Source organism: Strongylocentrotus purpuratus, unplaced genomic scaffold, assembly GCF_000002235.5.
Source record: "Strongylocentrotus purpuratus isolate Spur 01 unplaced genomic scaffold, Spur_5.0 spur5_scaffold_6, whole genome shotgun sequence".
NCBI lineage: Eukaryota > Metazoa > Echinodermata > Echinoidea > Camarodonta > Strongylocentrotidae > Strongylocentrotus > Strongylocentrotus purpuratus.
This window is the reverse complement of record NW_022145612.1, coordinates 57,377,228-57,398,702: the sequence shown is the minus strand read 5'-3', so window position 1 is coordinate 57,398,702 and position 21,475 is coordinate 57,377,228. Positions and strand designations below refer to the sequence as shown.

General features: G+C 35.4%; 1 protein-coding gene across 1 annotated transcript in view; it reads right to left on the bottom strand.

Annotated features, from left to right (window-relative positions):
- The window catches only part of LOC753842, a 46,246-nt gene extending 34,610 nt beyond the window's left edge, over positions 1-11,636 (bottom strand). Inside the window, exon 1 of the mRNA XM_001177881.4 lies at positions 11,028-11,636. Coding sequence (XP_001177881.4) covers positions 11,028-11,148 — 121 coding nt within the window. The 5' untranslated portion in view covers positions 11,149-11,636. The remainder of the gene's footprint in view (positions 1-11,027) is intronic.
- Positions 11,637-21,475: the final 9,839 nt, after the last annotated feature.

Below are 21,475 nucleotides of genomic sequence, written 5' to 3'. Positions count from 1 at the left end.
TGCTAATGAGTTGAGTTATGTAATGCCAATCAAGCCTAAGTAGCCAGAAATTATTAAGAAAGGTCTAGACCTTCCTCAGTAATCTTCTATATAATTATTTCAAAAGCAGAAGGATGTTAGTGCAAGGCCTTTGTGCTGGGGTTAACGGCTTTGTAGCAATCAACCGTGATAGATTTGGCTTGTAGCCTCGGCATCATTTGCACCGAAGGAAGCTTGCTAATTGTCAATCGCTACTCCAGCCCATGTCCATCAATCTGCTAATTACTCCCATGCGATTTCATATGACTATGTAAAGTCAGTTATATTCACAAGTACTTGTATCATAGAGGTCAAGACTAAAATACATTTGTTATTGTTTTGAAAGTAGTATATAAATATATTTATTGTTGCAAAACTTCATTTATACGAGACATATATAAAGTAAAGCGATGCATTGAATTATTAAAGATCATCATGAGGAAACGCAAGATAATAATTGATGTATTGAAATGGTTGTTTGACACTTGCTCCTATGACAATTGCTCTGCGGTAATTTCCTACACTAACCAAATTTTGGATTTCATGATCAGACTCAAAACCATGCCTAATCCTAATCCTAGAACTAACCTAAAACCTGCTTGCAACCCCAGCTTACCCTAACCCTAACCATATCATTATGACCCCTAAAAAGCCCTGAGCCATTGTCACCGTAGCTAATGTCAGATCACCAATGATGTATTGGAATTGCACTATTACAGGATGAGGTATATCAAAAAGAAATTAGACAATGTATTTGAAAATTACTTAAATGAGAGTCCCCCCATCCCACACAATGTGAGTATTTATATTTACATGTGTAAATTATTGTAGCAGTATGTAGAACTTGTTATGTATGCTTGTATTTGTGGTTGGGATGAATGTTTAACTTATTGCGGCAGTATGGAAATATTCCTATTTTATGTTTACTACTATTTTGTTTGAGGGAATATTGAAGTAAGGTCGAGTTTGGTAAATACTCCCGGAAAAGAGATTTTAATCGTAGAGTGCCTTTCCTGCGACAGGAAAACTATCTGCCATGATTGAGGTGATCTCACAGCGAGAAGCATTGGCAAAGGGCTTTCTCTTTTGGTTCACTAGCTCCCTTCCAATCTGTACTGAAGTGAACTTTTTTTTTGTAAGTCAGGGGTCTGTTGATGCATCGTCGGTGTGCCCAGCAAAATGGATACACGCCCAGTAATATTAATTTCTATAAATTTCTTCACAACACATTTTAGTCTGTTCATCAGTAACAGCAAAAATGTATTTCTCTAGCATTTTATTTTTTTTTTAATGTAAAAAAAGAATTGCAGATCTGACAACATTTGTGTGTTCATTTCCTGTTTCCTCCTGGCAAGCACACAGTGGTATTTATTTCTACTCAATGTATTTACTGTATGATTATTTTATTTTATTGTGGACTAATAGAGTTGATGATGCAGATCACATGAAGCTTAAAAACTAAAAAGGAAAAAAGGAATTTAGTAGGAGCAAAAACAAAATACTAAACTATGACTGAAACCAAATAAACAAGGAAATGAAGAAAAACAAACAGAGAGAGAGTGAAGGGAGAGATAAACAGAAAAAGGAAAGAATACATTTGAATGTTCCAATCTGAATTTGTTTTTGTTTAAAAATCCAATAAATTGTTTGTATGACAACAAGCATTTTTTGAAGCAAAAAGAAATCTTCTGTCTTTGAATTAAAAATTGGAGGCACCAGGAGTCTTGCTTGGGGACATCTTGTTAAAACACGTGTTGTTAAATTAACACTCTATGATATGTCCATGAATATTTTGATGGTTTACAGAAACTGACCACAGGTACCTACCATTAGGTAGCTCGTATGAAATTTGCTCTCTGTTTTGAGGTTGGAACTATAGTATTATTAGGCCACACTTATTGCTTTTATATTAGGTCAGTGAGATTAGCTAATAGTTTTTGTGGCGAAAAAGTTAAAGGACATATCTCAATGATAATTGCAAACTAAAATGACTTTGTCTTTTACTTTCCAATGGTTTTTCCTTGATTTGGGTAGCAATGTCATGTGATTATGATCACTTTGCAACCTTGCATTTACGTTTTTTCTCAGTTCTTCTGTGTTCAGCTTTAGGAGCCACCATTTCTTTCTTCTACATTCTTGTTCCTCCTTTTATTCCATGATAAAACAATTTGGGGAATAATGATTGCAATGATGAAAAACAAATAATGTACAAATTTGGAATTACTATGTAGCTGCATCTTTGGTGGGGTTGTTGTTGTTTTCTCATCTCAGAGAAAATCAAAGAGGGAGTTAGTTTTGCTTTCAGCCTTGGGGTGGATCAATCCTTCCCCATAAATAGATCAATACCCCTTCACACTCACAGGAAGGAACCTGCTGTTTGGGTCATATGACCATGTCTCTCTATACCCCCTCGATCCCCTTTCCCCCATCATCTCACTACATGCAATGTCCCCCTTGTTGACATCCTCCAGCCCCCTTATCCCACTCCTGACACCAATTTTAGGAGTGTTTCTCAATTTTTGGGATGTGAAGGGTTAATGCAAGAGACAGGATGATTTGCAGTATTGTGGATAGCCAGGTGGGTTCTAGGGGTGGAATTTAGGAATTGCAGTCTAAGATGAGATAATAGGATATAATATATCATATGATATATAATGTACCGGACCGGACATCAAAATTACAACCAAAATGTTATAGATCTTTGATTTTTCTGCATTGACTTCGCTTTACAGTTTCTTTGAAATGATTTTTACTGTGAGAATGTTCTATCTTGCTGCGTAATGCATTGAATTATACATTTTTCAATTTTGTTATAGTTCTTTCTTTTGGTGTCTGAAAATTGAAAGTAATACTATTCCAATGTATCATTATTCATTGTCAGAATCTTGTTGCCCTTGGATAGCCTGTCCCCTGTACATGGTTTACACAAAGTACAGTAACCTTTTCATTGCAAAATGTCAGATCTGTGCATGCATTGGCTCGTTAAAACTATTGCCATACAGATACCTGCATTGTGAATAATCTGATTGATACACATCTGCTCAATAATTAGCTCAAAACCACAGACATGCATCTTGTAGGTCAAAACCATTATGATTTTCACTGAAGGCTTTCAGCTTTGATCCATTTTTCAAAAATAGTACAAGTTTCAGCATTAATTTGCTGTGAATGGTGTAACAAATCCCTCATTTACTTTTATAATCCCTCATCTTTATAATCCTCTAACAAACCCACAACTCTGTTGTGCCACCTACACCTGGGTAGGGAATGGCAGCTGTAGAATAATGTCTTGCCAAAGGACCTTAGGGCCAGGCTGGGATTCGAACCCCCTATCTTGTGATCTTCGGTCCAGTAATAAAGTTTGATTATAAATTAGCCAGGAATTTTGTTTCTTCTGATAAAGTAAAACGGCAATAGCTAGGTCAGACTTTCATACTATTATAATTGCCTTTAGGATTCTTATTAAGATGAATATCATTTGAATACTTAGAAGGATAAGAATCGTACACTACCTTCAATCAATAAAGATAAGAGCTTGAATTTGGTGAGTAAAATGCAGAATTAGACCAATTAAGCATGCTAATTCATCTTTGGAGGAGCTATTAGGCTTGTTTATCTAGGAGAAACTTTAAGTGTTCAATTATATTTCCAACTAGCATTGGCAATCACTTTTTCCCGTTGCTAATAATTGCAGAAGGAAATATCAAAACATGCTCTACACAGACAGGGGGTGACTGAGACTTCATCAAGTTTTTGGTTTCTATTTTTATCGACCCAGACCAGTAAAGAATTATCAAGGGATGTATTACAATCCATGTCATCCAAGTCATGTCTGATGCTGGATTTGCTAGAATTTCCCTTCTGAAACAAATAGATTTTGTCCAGTCGACTTTGCCACTTGTAGAACTAGAATGCATCCTGGAAGACTAACAAATGTGACATATAAATGTTTTCAAGGATTTACATTTGTTTCAACATTTAGAGAGATCTGTTCAAAGTTTTGTCGTAGATTCTAGGTCAGCATCTCCCAAGACTGTCTGTGTTTTCTTGAAGTCATGTCAAGATATGAGGCATTGAACTAGATAGATAGTGATCATACATGGCTCAAATATATGCAGCTACTAAGATATGAATCTAGACATAGAGATTATATCCTACTTTAAAAGACAATAACATCTGGAATAATAACTTCTGGTATGATGAGGAAAGATTGAAAGTCAGTTTGCTTGATGGACAATATGAATATAATACATTGATAACATTTGAAATGCGAGTGCTAGCTGACTACTGGTTACATTTTCATCTCATGGTAAAAGGTAGAACAAGAAATATGAAGACTTTCATGTGAAGTTATATCTTGTATCATAATACTGTTGGAACTATTGGATTGTTTCATCTACATGCATTCTAAATCACATTCTGCATGACATATACCAATGGAGGATCAGTTCATTGAACTGTAAGCCCTGTATCTGTCCTTTTTACACAGTGTAAATTTAGGGTCTATTTTAAGACTCAAAAATGAAATAATGCACATAGTGCTTTATAGAAATTATGCAAACACAAATGGGTAATACATGTTTGTCAAAATAGAACTTAATCTATCAATCAGGAAGTAATTCTTATTTGGAAATATTAGTGTATTCATTTTATTGATACACATTGGGAGTTAAGTGTACCTTCCATGGAACCAATTTTACAATGCATAGTCCCATTTTTTGCAAAGGAAATAGTTGAATTTCCTAATTAAAACTAACATTGTAACATTATCAACGATCCAGTCATTGGGCTGAATTTGCCACTGGTAGCAAGCAAAGGGTTAAACTAAGGAATGTTTATGGGAATAATGGATGATTAGTGGGGAGCCCTACTGCGCTGAATGTAAATATAATATGATCATCCGCCTCTCATATGACATTAACCCAGCATAATTGGAGCATGGGATACATGAATGAAGGCCTAATGGTGATGTGACGTTGTTTGTGGAATGGTGTCAGAGCCAGTTGGAGGAGCAAAGTAAACCCATCATTTTGTTTGCCAAGTTCTAGTTTTGGTTATAAACATGATAATGCAATATGGAATGTCTGATTTTAGAATAATAACACTAACAAAATAATTTGTTTGTTTTCTTCTTTTTGCTTTTGTTTGAGTGTTTAGCTTGAAGTTGAGGATACTGATTTAACGAAATATAAAAGAGTTAAACATTATAATGATATTGTTTTGTAAGGAGTTAATTTGAGAGAAAATATAATACATGTGTGAACAAACTCTTTTGTAGTCCTCATGGCTATACAGAATGTTTCCTTTTTTAAACTCGTGAGTGTACTACAGTCTTGCTTTCAATTGCCAACAATTTAGAAATTCATCTTGACAAAATTAAAGGGATAAGTCTCAGTTCTGACAGCAGATGTGCATCAGCCCTCTCCTCTTTCTTGGACCACTCTTGAGTTTGGACCAGACTGTCCGCATGTAGACAGTCACGAAAAACTAATCAGTGTCGCTCCTTATCAGAATTCGGACAATGTCAGTCTAGAGTCAAGTCAAGTCCATATTAAATTTTTGTGAGACATGAATAACAAGTATTTATACGAAGTTTTTTCCGATCGCTGGATGTATCGCGTGACAGTTTTCCTCGTGCACGCTACAAGCATGTGTTTGGTATTACACAGGGAAAAGTTTCTTTTGTGCCACCAATGACTATCTAACAAGCCGATCAGGAATGACTAAGTCACGCTATTTCCACTTTATCCCACAATTTGTCACGTTTAAACATGACTAAAAAGAAACTAGCGTAATGTTCACTGTTAGGATAATGAGTTTTGATTGATAAGACAACTGACGAGAAATTGAAGTGGATCCTTTCCAGGTTTAAGGTAATAATGAAAGGCTTTACAGAGTCATGGGTAGGGAAGCTAGCCATGGATAAGAACAGGTGGAAAGGGGCAAAACTTGGTGAGTAACCATTCTAAAACCCTGTTTCCGGGAGCAGAGTCAAGAAGACTTGCACTGGCCAAGACCAAGGGGAGGCAAATAAAGTGCAAATGTGTCATTCATGAATTCAGCCAAACTGTTTTACATTGTTTTTTCATTGGGACTGTTATGTAGTTATTGGATTTTTAGACAATGACTTCACTTAATAGATATGAACTCTATTCAAAACAGTAGAGTCAACAGAGTCATCCTGACTGGAAACAAGTTAACCCATCCACTTTTGAATTCTCTCATTTCCCCAGGCTAATTAGAGGAACCACCCAGTTCCTAGGGGGCAATAAGTCATTCATTGAATGCAATATATGCTTGAATATTGTTATCTAGCAGTGTTTTAAATCTTGTTAAAATTCTGTTAAGATCAACAGCTTTTGGGATCTACAGGAACTGAAATAATTGCGGATGAGCTTTTGAAGTATTTCAGAGGTCTCTAGAGGTCACTAGGAGACACCCGTAGACACCAGCTAGAGGGTAAGGTGTCGCCCATTCTAGGTGGATTACAGGAAGGTATAACCACCAATTAGATAATGAGGACTCCTTTTACAACCACATGCAGCTATAATCTAGCTCTTAGAGCCAGAAGGGTGTTAACCCTGTTAAACTTATACAAGTTAAACACCTTCTGGCTTTGAGCAGAGGCTCTGTAATGTCCTATCTGCATCAATTGCTAAGAATATAGATCACATCGGCCAGGAAAGAGTGGATCCTGTTACTCTGGTTAATGACCCTTGCTCCAGGAAGTCATAGATACTCTGGATTTTCCTCCTGAAGATTGTCATCACAACGTTTTTAATCCCAAAAGGTGTTAAATCCTTCCCTGAAAAATATGGTATTATTTGGCATGATGCCTGGTCCTTGGATAGCTAGAAGAATTAATCAGAGAAATTACAAGAATGATTGATTATACTGATCTCCGTGTTCTAGGAACCCCTATAGAGAAGCAGGATGGGAAACCAAACAGGAATTAGAATCAATGTTAATTAAACTTTACCATAGTCAAATTTGTTGCCTTTTAGAATTGAAGTGATCATTTAATGAAAGGAAGAAGAAAAAAAGTGTGAGGGAAAGCACTCCTCCCAAAGTGCTTGGAGCCAAGCAAAATACTCCCTTCTCCTCCAAGAATTTCTGATACTTAGCTTCCTGCTTCTTGAAATTTCAACCCTGATTCAAAGGCCATCTTCTGAAAACTGGATTGATATTATTCATCAGTAATTTGTGGCAATTTTCATTGAATATTACTAGACAATTCACAGACTGAGTCAAAGTGCTGATATTACCAGATTACCAAGTAGAGTCATTTATGATGAAATAATTGAGTAATTTGGAGTTGTACTGTGGGGAGCTGACTAGTCGTTGCATGGTGAGGTTGTGTTTGTTGTCCTGAGGCGTTCTAAGTCTCACCACACTCACGCAACGCTTCGCTTGGACACTGGTGGTCATGTAGGTGCAGTTCAACGCTTCCCCCGGTCCTAACTAACTCTTTCCCCTCCCATCTCTCATCAGATTGGTCCAAGGGCAAAGGCAGTCGTAACTTCTTCTTTTTTCCCTGTCTAATTTCAAAGTTCATAGTTTTTACGCTACACGTTTTTCCCTGGAAACCTAATTTGAACCAAATCTTGGAGTTGAGAAGTAGTTCAGTCCATGCCAACGGCTCTCTGGGATTGCGTTTTACCATTAGTGAATGAACTTTGACAGTCAATTCACAACGGTGATGATCACAAAGCGTGTAAGACAGCAAGATTAACACAAGATTGATTGCGTTTCTAGGCAGGCAATAGGGGTCACGGGCACCTTTTTTTTGTATTGTAAAAAAAAAATTATATTTTAGTCACTACCACAAGAAAGAATTCAATCTCTGGCTTATTAAAGCAAAATATTTTGATACAAAATGAATGGCAATTGTATTTTAAGAATATATTTTCAACTTTTAAATGTAATTTTCAGGGTCATCTTTTGAGTTAAGAGTACAGCTTTATGAAAAGTGGAAAGTCAGTGCACTACACTACTATATTCATATTCATACTTATATTCATAAAGTTATAAATGCGGTAATTTCAATATTTTGACATGGAATGAAAGAAAATTATGTTTTAAAATGCAGTTTGGGGTCAGCTCTTTTAAGTGCTACACTCAGCTATTAAGCATTGGAATGTTGGTGTATTACTTTTAAGTTTGTTTTTAACAACACAAAGAATGAAATAAATCTATTCTGGTTCTTGTCAAATTAATGGGGTTTCTTTATAAACACAAGAATAGGGATAACAAAAGCTAGAGGGAAAGGGACAATTACATTGGCTATACCATGCATGGTCAAACAAACTATGTCAAGTCATTATGCAAGTAATTGAAATAATGGGCTTTCCAGGGTAATCTTTCCCTCTTCACTAAAATATAGCCTTTTCACTTAGTTTTCTTGTTGGAAAGTACGACAAAATAATGCATGGTCACCCCCCTTCCAACCCCATGAACAAAAAAGCAGAGCAGTGTTTCCAAGAACTTTCCCTCCTTGTGCACTGCAGGAATGCCAAACCTATTGTGAATAGATTACTGGTAATAAGTAGAAATTAGATGTAACACTCCCATTGCGTCCCTTAAAGTATGAACTCAGCAACAATTGTATCATCTTTCTTTCTTTTGTCTCTTCATCTCTCTTTAGTTTGTAATTTTTAAGCTGATGGGGCTCAGTACCAATTTGTGGTGGGTTGAATGGATGATAGCAAGGGGTGGTTATGGTCTAGGGCTGGTGTGGGCCTCCTGCCTGTGTTGGTAGGCCCCATACCAATTCATCACACACATGATGGTATTTCTTGGACCGCTGCTTGGATCATCTTCACGTGGGAGACTTCTTATAATGCATTTTACTATTCAACTGATATCATATAGCTGGACAGTTATGATTATCACAGTTAAGATTGAAATTGAAAAAGTATACAATAAAAGTGTAATAATTCAGTCTACAATACAGACCACATATAAAGAGAAAGTAGTTCTTTATTTTCAATTCATGATATACTTTCTTGAAAATTGCATTTCTGGTCTGTAACACTAACATTTTTTTTCCTTTTTTTTATCTTCTTCATATAACACATCCTATTTGGACATAAAGGCCTTTTGTGACATTTGATCTAAAGCTGGAAATGTACAGCTTTTGAAGATACATTGCTTAACACGTTATTAAAGGGTATAGTGTAAAAAAAAAAACAACGTTACAGATATCCAAACTGCTCCTCCAAACATGTGTAAACGGTGTCAAAATGTGTAGTTTTGGGATGCCAGACTCCCCTGTGGGTTTCTTTAGATTTACCAATACCCAAAAGAGTCAACTCTCGGATCCTCGCACATCAGTGATGAGTCCCAAATATCAAATCCATGGGGGTCACTTCTACACAACCAGCTTTCCTCCTAATCCTTTATAGAAGTCAACCAAAGGGACATGTGGTTTCGACCACCGAGGAATATGAAGAAAAAAGGAAAGAGGGATAGGAGGAATTGAGAGTTCTGCCAACCTCCTAAACTAATTTTGGAAAAGTGGTATCTATTTCAGAAACGATGAGGCGGGATACTATTTTCGATAGAAGATTGATGAAAAATGTTATATGTCGCCCAGGAACTAAATCTGTTCCGCATTGGCGGGGCTGTTTACTTGTTTGTGCACCCAAAAAAACTTTCGGAAATGATACAAATTGAGTTAGAAGCGTCCCAAACCCTCCGATGAAAAGAGAATCTCTTGATAGCGAGATGGATTTGTAGAAAATCAAAGACTTGTATTGATGATATGTGATCGTTTAGTAATTGGATTGGGATTAAGATTCATCTGATTGAATGATGAAATGAATAAAGCTATCTTTATGTAGGTTAATTGGATGTACAGGAGATGGATTGATAAGCATGAGAGGAACTAAAATGATCCATTTCACTTGACCTGCAATCATAAGGCTCATCATGTGAGGGATGGATGGATTAATATGGTTCTTATCTGTCTAATACTTGTGTGTCGTTTGATGAGTAGAAGAGACAATTATTTGTTCCTCTTCAACATAACTTCTGTATTTTCAGGATTAATTAGTATGCCTGTAGATAATGATGGGCTTCAGATCTTGTTTATAGGCAGCATTCAGGCTCTATATGTGATTTTTAATGAACCAACAAAATTATTATAAATCATCTCAAACTTGACTACAGATAGAGGCTTTTGTCTTTTGAGGATTTAACATAATATACTATTTTGAAATGAACCCTTTTGGTTCGCTGGTGGGATTGTACAACTGGTGTGAGCATATTATTGGCATTTATTTTGATATTTGAAAAACACTGATTTACAGACTACTAGATAATTTAAATTAAGTGACATCATTAAAATCTCTTATTGGGGAAAACAAAGATAATTCAGGATAATTGTGTATTTAAAAGTGGCATTCAAGATTTTACTTAGAGAAGCACAATGATATATAACAGAGCACTTCTGCATTGAGAAGTTTTCATTTTCTATCAGTTATATACCTCAGACATATAAAATCCTAATTCAATTGCTTATAATTTATTGCAGTGGTTGATGAGACAATGCAAATGATTTGCATTTTTGGCACAAAAGTTCTATTGTTACTAATTTACCCTTTTTCCCCTTTTTGTTCTTCTTTATAAAAAAAAAAATCTCTATCTTGCAAAGGTAAAGCATACTTTGTACCCTAACCTACGTAAGAGTTTAAGAGTTTGTACAAGTCTACACCTTCAAAAAGCCAAGTAGTAATTTATTCAAAGATATTCTTTTAACCCTTTTTCCCCTTTTTGTTCTTCTTTATAAACAAAAAATCTCTATCTTGCAAAGGAAAAGCATACTTTGTACCCTAACCTACATAAGAGTTTAAGAGTTTGTACAAGTCTACACCTTCAAAAAGCCAAGTAGTAATTTATTCAATGATATTCTTTTAACCATGTAAATACTTTCAACAGAATATATTGTATGAAATAGATATCAGATTATGTTTCTGGTAACAAGGGGGTTAAGAGGGATGGAAACTTACCATAGGCTGATCTACAGAAGTGATCCTGTGGATGTGAAGGTTGACAGCTACAGGAGATACTATCTTGAACCAAACAGACCAACATGGCTACCAGGAGGCACACCAATACTGAAAGATGCATCTTGAAGATTGTACAATTATCCACTCCAACAGAGATTAAATACTTCACCAACTCAATATCACTAACTTGTTCAAGTTGAGAACCACTTTACAATGCTCTGCTTCCTTGTTCTGTATCTCCTTTTCAAGGCAACACTCAAGAAAAGCTTCTCCCTCTTGAGTTAGAAAGAATCCTTAGAATCAGACCATAAACAAAAGAGTCTAAATCAGCTCTTCAATGGTAAAAAGCCTTTTTTTTCTCCTAAACCTGACAGGTTTTGATCCAACTTTTCAAAAGCACAGCCAATAAAGTATTCAGAAAAGAAGCCAGCAATGATACAAACAAATATCCTCTTCTTTTATATATTCACCTAACAGAGTGTGACAGAGAGAGAAAACACGTCCGAAGAGAGACAGTCAGTCGAGCAGTGGCATGTTCGCTGCTATTGTGATGCAACTGATACTAGTTGACTTGTAGCGGGGATGTCATATACACTTGTAAAGTTAGAGGGGAAAAAATAGGAGTGAGCTGGTTGACATGTATGAGTGACTCACACGTTTGGACGGAGAGGGGAAGCTAGCTTTGTATTGGTTGAAGTGAGACTAACCTCCGAGCTACCACTTGATGGCACTCTATAGGGTGTGATGATCGACCACCAGCTATGCATGTACACGATTATTTAATTGAGAGGTGATAGGCATGATTATATTAAAAAAATCAGGAATGTTTCATTAATAGTTTGGTGCCATTTTTGGCAATATAGGCTGATTGATTTATTGATTGGTTTTTATTTTACCTAACTGATATGAAGACAAGAGTATGCATGTAGACAAACATCTAGTGGAAATGGAACTTTTACAAATAAGGCCCCTTGAATATGACTTAAAATTAGTCCTCTTATCATTGGTAAGTGATGGTTGAAGGCTTACCAGATGACGTGACTTTTTAGGAGTGTTTCATGTATTGGAAATCATATAGTAATTATCTATTTTCATGAAAGCAAGGGTATGCTTGTAGATAAGCAGCCAATGGAGATGCACGTTTAAGTTCTATCGAGTAGACTTGGTTATTAAGGATGAATGCCTTACCAAAGGATAGTGCATCAATTTGGATTTGAACCTAAGACCTCCTCCCTACAAGACCACTGCTCTACCTTGTTAGCAATCATACATTTGTTGGTTTATAGTAATCAGACTAAAGCGCTTACTATTTTTCCTATGAAGGTGGTAGAAGAAAATTACCCTAGAATAAACTTTATTTTGCCATATTTCAGGTGATTTTAGAATAAATGTGGTTGACTTTGAAAGTAAATATCTTGTTTCCATATTGTTCATATGTCCCTTTTCCTTGTTTTTCTCTTCTGGTTGCCTGTTCACCTCTCTGTATCTCTCTATGTCTCAGTTGGGAATTATGTATGACTTTGAACCTGCACCCCACTTTCTTTGATGTTGCCCTCACTTTCTTTGATTTTGCCCTCTGTACCAAGTGTTTGATTTCAGAACACTTCAAAATATTTGTAGTTTATGGTGAATTATGGAGCTATTTCCCTTCCAGGCAGTCACACACGTAGGTAATAAAATATGACCTGCATTTTTTTGCTAGCTTTGATGGAAGCATTGCTATAAAAAGGCACAGAGACCCTGTAAGATGGGAGGTGGGGACAGAGAGGAAGAGAGAAGAGAGAGAGAGAGAGAGAGAGAGAGAGAGAGAGAGAGAGAAGGGATGGTGAAATCAACTTTGTTTTTTATGTCTCATTTATTGAGATAAAAATATTTTATTTTTTCTTAGTATAGTTTTGGTGATTTCAGACATTTAATCTGGGCGTAAAGTTGTCTGCATTCTTTGCATGCCAAATCCTAAATGAAATTCTAATTTTATGGTTACTCTCGAATTCCTAGCAAATTACTAAAAATGATGTTAATCTTTTTTTTTCTCTTGCTTTTTCATGGCTGAACTCTTCATGTTTGGTTCAAATCTCCCTGACAGTTTGCCAAATAGTAAAGTTAAAGTCTCTAAAAAAAATTCCAGACCAAGAAAATGTGTCAGCGTCAGTTTGGGAATATACTTGTAGATTCATGCCATTGCCGATGATTGCAAAAGCTGTGAAATTGTTATCAAAATAATTTTCTTGTTTTGTTCGTACATTAGCTGTATGGATTGACTGACATATAATCTGACAGGTTATATTGTCTCATTTTGGTTACCTTTTTTATCTACTTATGAAACATTTAAAAGGGGAAATAGGTTAAGACCTTATACTATAGTAACTAAAGATTTTGTTTATCACTGCAAATAAATATTATGATGTATCATCCTTTAATATCGTTCTTCACAGTCCCTCCAGTCAATTAAAAATAATAATAGAGTATTCTAAATCAGTATTAATGTATAATGAGATTCAGTAGAACTATACTTTATAAAATACAATCACAGGGTGGTCGACATTAATAATGTAAATATAAAACAACAAAGAATTCATTTGATTTATTTTTGAGAGTTATATTTGCTTTTTTGCTGTCGGAATAATCTTGATATAAATCTATTGACAATGTTTATCTTTTCTTTTTCTTTCCATGCATGGATGCCACTTCTTGACTCCTTCAACTTGCCCTACCTTCTGCAGGTGAGTTCATATACAGATTATATCTTTACTTTTCTCCAAGGTTATAAAATTTTGTCAAAATCCCATTTGTCACTGGATCTAACATACACGGAAAGGTGGGACATAGGTAGCGAACATAGGAAACATATTTTTATCAAACCTTCATCATTCTCACCTTCTACTTAAAGGGAATCGTGAGGCTACTTTAGTAGAGGTTTGAATTGTTTTATTGGGATTATGTGATTTTATATACAATGAATTAAACAGCATCATTTGTTCTCAAAAAGTACAACCTTTGTTCTTCTCGTGGTGCATAAATCAAGCCTTCTTGTAATTGTTTATTTTTGAAAGAAAATCTGGAAAGAAGATATTATCTTGCATACATCAAATGTGTGATATTTCTGCACATTATTCTGCTAACAATTTTTTACACTACCTCAAAGGCATGGTGAGAACAAAGATATGAATTAACTGGTAATGGGTGGTTACCACCAGTTTGAATAATATCTGTTTGGAACCAGAAGGATGTTAACTCTATGTAAGATGATAAGATTTAATGTACTTCTGGCTCCAAGCAGAGGGTATGGCTTTGGTGATATGGAAGAGCTTCAACGGCCGACTTTACTTTTGTGAGATCATCTTTTAGTATACCTTCATGGTATCTGATCTATTGGCTAAATCATGCTTGTTCTTGCATTCGTCTTTATGTTATCTTGGCAAAAGAACTATCTCTCACAGGATCTCATGTGATATATCCATGTGTTCAAGTTCATTTCTTTTAGATCATCACATTTTTTAGGAGTTTGATAATATTTTGGAATTGTGCTTCATATGTATGGCACTTCATATATGTATGGCACTGAAAGGGTTTGAGTTTAATGACCTTACCACATAGTCAGTATGAGTCATTCATAAAAAGATCATTTCACAATGTAAACATTTATGATTGTTGAATCCTGATGAGAATAATAGGATTTGGGGTTGTATTCACTGGGCTGACGTATTTAAATCCTCGTGGGCAGGTACTTTTTCAGAGAAAAGGTGCAGAGAGATAGAGAGAGAGGGGGGGGGGGATAGGGAACAATGAGATAAAGAAGAAAGAGAGAGATATTGTGAGAAAAGAAGAAGGGGAGTGAGAGAAAGATAGATTAATAGTAAGGGAACCTGAGATAGAGGGGGGGGGGGGGGCGAGAGAAAGAGAACAAATATTTTCCAGTTATGATTGTACTATTAAAGTAAAGTATGAGTTATCCAACATGATGTATTAACATAGCTGTCTGATTGATTAATGTAGAGTGGTGTGCATTCTGATTCTTCTTTATTTGTCTTTTGGGATGATCAATTCTATTTTGCTTCAACAAATAAACATATTTTCACATAAGTTGAACCTTACCCAGAACATAATTTTTGACATTTCCTAACACAGTGTCAACATGATCATTGGTTCTTGAAGTCAATTTCATGACACACTTGGCCAAAGTTCACTCTTTGTTTCATAACAAATATTTGCTTTCTTCAAAGGAAGTATGAAAGAATAGAGACTGGAGGGATGGTACCTAATATATGTTTGTCAAGGGGAAACATTAAGTGAAATTGTGTATTTCTTGGTGCATATAGCTGGTGTAAGAACAAAACAGTTATTTCCCAATGTTTTTTTAAATAGTCTTCTATATAATTTTTTTAAATTTGAAGTTGGGAAACAATGTCATTATTAAATAAGAAATTGATATTTTGAGTGAATAATTGGCTGTGAACACCAAGTACATGCATTTGTCAGGGGTGGATGAATGTTAAAAATCAACTCGGAACATGCCTGATTTCTATTTTTATTTAAATGCTATTATGCCATAACAATACAATCAGTTCTATCGACATAGGTGGAGAAATATTAGAAAATTAAGGAAGTCTTTGACCCTTTATGTATTGCCTTTAATATTTCCTTTTCAAAAACAAATGATTAGTCACTTTTAGCACATTCAGAAATGTTCTTCCAGACTCTCAAAAGACCTCAACAATCGAGTTTGTTTTCTTTCAGTGCCAACAACTTTATGGAAAAAATATATTTGCAAAGACACAAAACATGCATGACCTACCGAACAACAATTTATTGAGAAATTTTATCCCAAGGGCAAAATATTTCTGAGTAAAGAATTTTGTATGCATCACAAAAGAAGGAGGTCAATCCCCTTCATTTTTAAGCTATTTTTGTTATTCAAAATTTAGCATTTGAAAAAAACATAATCACAATAGATCTTTAAATCTAAGTTGATTTTGGAGGAATGTATTTCTTCAAATGAAGTACAGTGGTGAGTACACTGATTTCTCAAAATGTTTGATGTTTTTTCCTTCTTTCTTTTCTTCATTTTTTCATCATTACTGTTTTTACTTTTGAACCAACGTTTCCTATTTGAATACTGAGAAATTGACTTGAGATTTTTTTTTTTTTATTCATGTGACTTGAAAATACACTTAGTCATATTATGTTAGATATTAATGTGATGATGCAAGCTTAGGCTGAATTCCAAAGTGATGATCATAGTGTTGATGCATAAAAGTCATTGTGGAATGCAATCTTTGGAAATAATTGGAACAATTGGTAGATACTGTTATTATTTAGTTCTATCTTGAAAAAGATTTGTTTATATTCATTTATTTCTTATAAATGGTGTAATCATTTTTAGATAGGAATGAGTGTATTAAAACATAAATCATAAGACTAGGAGGCAAAAACTTGAACATAAAGCTTGTGTTGGGAGTGCCAAGAACAAATACAACCTAGCTGACTTCTAGCAAATATCCACAGTGACCGCAATAATCAAAAAATCTATAGATGTCTTTAAATGTATGCCATATTTGTGTGTTTTGATATAGAATTGAATACAATCATTTTGGCTAAATTTAACCAAAGAATGCCAAAGATAGAGTCACATACCAGGTATTTCAAAAATGAGAAAAACAAAACAAAGGATTTGACTTATGGCGTGCCGATACCAAAAGGAGGATTTTTTTTATACCGACCAAGAAATTAATTTTGGGGTTATAATGAGGTCATTTGAAGACAGGTATTCAGTTAATGGTGACCCCTTCTGTGCTGCAGTAGGGTAACTTACATTACCCCTGGTGAGATCTTACCACAGAAAATTATCCAGCTAACATGAAAATGTCAAAATAGCTTCATCCACATCAATTCAGATTATGCTGAAGACATTTTTTGCCAGGACTGTATCTTGTCAAAAAGTCTCGATACGTCACACATTTGAAAATTCCATGGTAATTTTCTTGAATATCAACATAATATAAATGTATTATTTGGCAGATGTTTTTTTTTTTTATCTACATGTGTACATGCGTGGTGATAGCTTTGACTCTGTTGGAGTTTATTTTTTATTGTTCCCAGAGCTCCAGCTTATCTTGAAGAAAAGTCTGAAGGCATACAAGGAGGTTTCTGATCAATGTTGCATGAAGGTTGAGAGAGTTCAAGTTTCCGTTGAATCACTCGATCGATCCCATAGCACCATGTTACCCTCCTCTGTCTATGATGTCATTTTGATCCGTCTCTCGAAAATTTGTGAAAATTAAATCATCCAACTTTCATGAGGTTGATGTGTGAAATGTCTGGTTAATTATTGATGCAGCATCCCAATAAGATATTCTTTTTTACAAATGCAGGGACACAAAAATGATAAGGAGTTGTCATTTTGGGGTATTAATGATACTAAGTGGAAGTATATTATTTCTTCAAATGTGATTGATGTTTGGAGTTCAAAGTCATTTTATTATTTATAAAGGTCAAACAAGTTCCATTTCTGTTACAAGGTATGTCATCATCAGCTCGAGATTGCCAAATAGCCCACTATTTCTGATTGGGAAATAAGCCAGAAGTTATAATCGCGCTTTCATTAGTTTGAAACTCGAGCTCGAGAAATTAGCTTGAGATATTTTGCTCAGCGTTCGTGCATAGTGCGAGTCTTTGGGCTGGTGAAGATGCACCAGGCAAATACCTGGATATTTTGCCAACTAGCCCAGGATATCTTGGGATGATTATCTCGACCAAATATCCCGCTAATTGCAACTGCGGGCTGATGAAGACGCAAATTAGCTGGTTACTTTGCGATCAAGATAGTTACAATAGCAGGTTATTTGGTAATATCAAGCTGATGAAGACAGGCCTATTGAGACTAGGGGCGAAGGGGTTTGAAGAAGTAGACCTATACATGTATAATAAATAGTTGGGGTATAAATATGATGTGTTCATGTAAAGGAGAAAGTCAAGATGAAATTGATGATCTGACATTTGCTCTAACTCTTGGCTTTATTTTGTCAAACATATAGAATTAGGTTTGGAGTTAGGGTTAAGTGTAATGTTTTGTCAAAGGTTAAAGTCACAGATTCAGTTGGTCCAGGAAACTGACCGTGGAGTAAAGTTTGTCATTGAAGCATGTGTTAGAAAACCTCTTTAAAGCTTTAACCATTAATATGAAGAGATACTTTGAATGCCTTCTTCTTTGGCTTTCTTCCATATTGTTTGAACTTTATAATCCCAGTCATAATTGAGAGACCAGTAGCAGACTGACAACAGACCTAACCAAAAATGGAATTACCCTAAAAGGCTGAGATTACAGTTATCAGTTGGTGTGGCAAAAGTTTGATTCACATGACAGTGTGTTAACTTGAAGGTTAGGTCATAGTTTTTCAACTTTGAAATTATCTTCTAGTTATGTGCCATGGGGACACAATTAACTTTGAGGTTATGAGAGCTTGTGGTTAAAATTACAGCGTGCAGCTTGTAGTTAAAGACTTTACATACGTTGTTTCGGTCCCATATGAACCCTTGTCACGGTTAGTGGTTTGTTGTTTAGAACTTTGAGGTTTCGCAAACTTAAAGTTGAAAACTACGACGGTACTTTGTGAACATAAATGTGACTGAGGATGAAGGTGTATTAACCAAATGTCATTAAAGTTTAGAAGAATCATTGCTCAATCTCCATCAACACCTTAATGCCAGTCCTTCATGATACACAAGGGATTTTGTTAAAGACATTCAAATTGAAACCAGCCAGTTATTAACATGACATGCATATTAGGCATGTCTTCACTATCTTGAGATTGCCAAATATCCAGCTATTTGAACTATCCTGATCGCAAACTATCCAGCTAATTTGCGTCTTCATTAGACCGAAGTAGCAAATTAGCTGGATAGTTGGTCGGGATAATATCCCAAGATATCTCGGTCCCACTATTTCCGAACTAGCGGGATAGTTTGCGGGATAGTTTGCGTCCGTTTTCATTAGACTGAAGTACGGAGTCAAATATCCCGATCCCATCATGCACAATGATTTCCGGTTTTCCGTGTTTACTAGTACTAGTAAACACGGAAAACCGGAAATCATTGTGCATGATGGGATCGGGATATTTGACTCCGTACTTCGGTCTAATGAAGACGCAAATTAGCTGGATAGTTTGCGATCGGGAAAGTTCAAATAGTTGGATATTTGGCAATCTCGAGATAGTGAAGGCAGGCCTATTGTCAGTTCATATATAATATGATCCAATTGTAAAACAAGAGAAATAAATTCTGAACATCCTCATCAAGCAAAAATGACTAATCGTCACATCTTCACAGCATTGTCACAAAACTGAAATGACATTCAACAGGTCCAAGCTCACATCAAGGTTCCAAGCTCGATACCCCTCCATATACCGCATCACTAATTTTCCATCACCACATGCGCATCATCATGAAGTATTGTTCTCAGAAATGAATTATCCAATGTGCATTGTCATGCTGTTACCCTGGTAACATCATTGTATGAAGCAGGGGATACTCCCTTGGTAGTAGGAGGAGAGGGAAGGGGTAAGAGGTAGACATAGAGGAGTTTAGGGGGTTCGACTCCATAGGTTATGTTACTGAATGCTTTGTGATCTATCATCCAAATGAATGTATTTTATGCAGCCATAACTCAACAAGTTAATTTTAATCTTCTTTTATCATAGTCTTCATTTTCATTCAACTGTTACTTTTAATAAGCCTTTGAAGAAATATGAGCAATGAATGGCTTTCACTAGCTGATTTTTTTTATTGGTACACTTTATATATCTACACAATTTATGAAGTCTGATCAATCAATCAGCCATCTTGCATTCTTTTTTCAAAACGTTCATGTTATGTTCTACAAAATTGTCAATATAGAAGAACCTCATAAACAAAACATCCATTTTTTAAACTATATTCCTTTATGACAAAGGCATTGAAGAATTGATAGAATGTTTTTAAATATTGTACAAGATTTGTTTCTGGTTATTGGGTTTACTCCTCTTTAAAAGTACATTCCTTTAAAGAGGAAATTTAAAAAAAGATTTCTCTCAAATGCTTTTTCAGTATGTTTACCTCATTACTTAATGAGCTAATTTTGACACAGTCCTTCAAAATGTCATGATTTTGTTGTTGCCTAATGATCTGGGACGAATTGGTGACTTCCAATTTCTCATCTGTTAGAGTCTTCAGTGCTCTGCGATTACAGAAATGCAAGCAGGTGGTTTTATTTTTATCCTGAATGCTTACTTAATCCAAAGAATATGCTTCCCTGCCCAAGTAATGAAGCAAATCTGGTTTTAAAGCACAATTTTATTAATTTTAGAATTTATTTTGAGTTTCCTTGTCTTCAATTAGCGTGTGGGTGTTTATGACAGTTGTGCTCCAATGGGCCTGTTGACTAATGCATTCACCATAACTCAGGATGTTTTTTGTTTCCATTCAGATGGAATAGTGATACTTCCTAAGAGGAAGTGGACGTGTGGAATTATATCAGGAAGTTGTTTGTATCCGTTTTGTATTTCCTGTAATACTTTTCTGAATATTCACAAGGAACAATAGCCTAGTGATTTGATAAGGATTGAAATTTCCTTAGAATTTCTCTTACCCCTTTCCTTGAAACATGAGTGATGATTTCATGAAATGAATATATTCAGGAGAGATGAAAAAAGGACAATTAGTCCAGCATGTTGTCCCACATATCCCATTGTGGTTCTGAGTATTCCATACTATAACTTTCATCCTTTATTTCTTAACTGATAGATTAATGATTTATGAGTGTGTGCAGTCATATCAGCTTTAGAATCTGTGCCAAGTAATCCTTTGTGATCACTGTTTTTTGTTAAAGACATTAATCCGGTGAATACATCCCCAATGTCAAAAAATAATAAGGTTTCTAGACCGCACCCCAAAATGATGAGTGAAAACTTGGATGAGGTTGAGGTTAATTTGATCAGTTCCCCTTTGGGAGGGATGGGGAGGATGTCTTTCAAAGCTCTTTCTCTTTGAAAGAGTTGTAAATTAGAAGAAAAAAACTAAATATGCTTGGTGTGCTATTATATCTTTTGGCTTTGGTTCATTATTTTCTTTTGTGAAAATCCCCAAGTGCATGAAATGACATCACTTTTCAAAAAGATGAAGTAGGGGAGCAACAAGGGAATTCAATTATGGACAAGGGGTACAGTATAGCAGATTGGGCAAAGAGGGGGTGGGGGCAGTGAGCATAGAATCGATATAGTGTCTATCAATATTCTTTTCTTTTTGATTGACAGGTATATCTACTAATATGTGTGTTACATCCTTTCTTTGTAAACTAAAAATGAAAATTATGAAAACAGGACGATGTGAAATCTCAAATGTGGTGGTTAAAAACAAGTAACCACCACATTAAAACAAAGATGAAACTTTCACATTAACCCTTTTAACACTGTCTT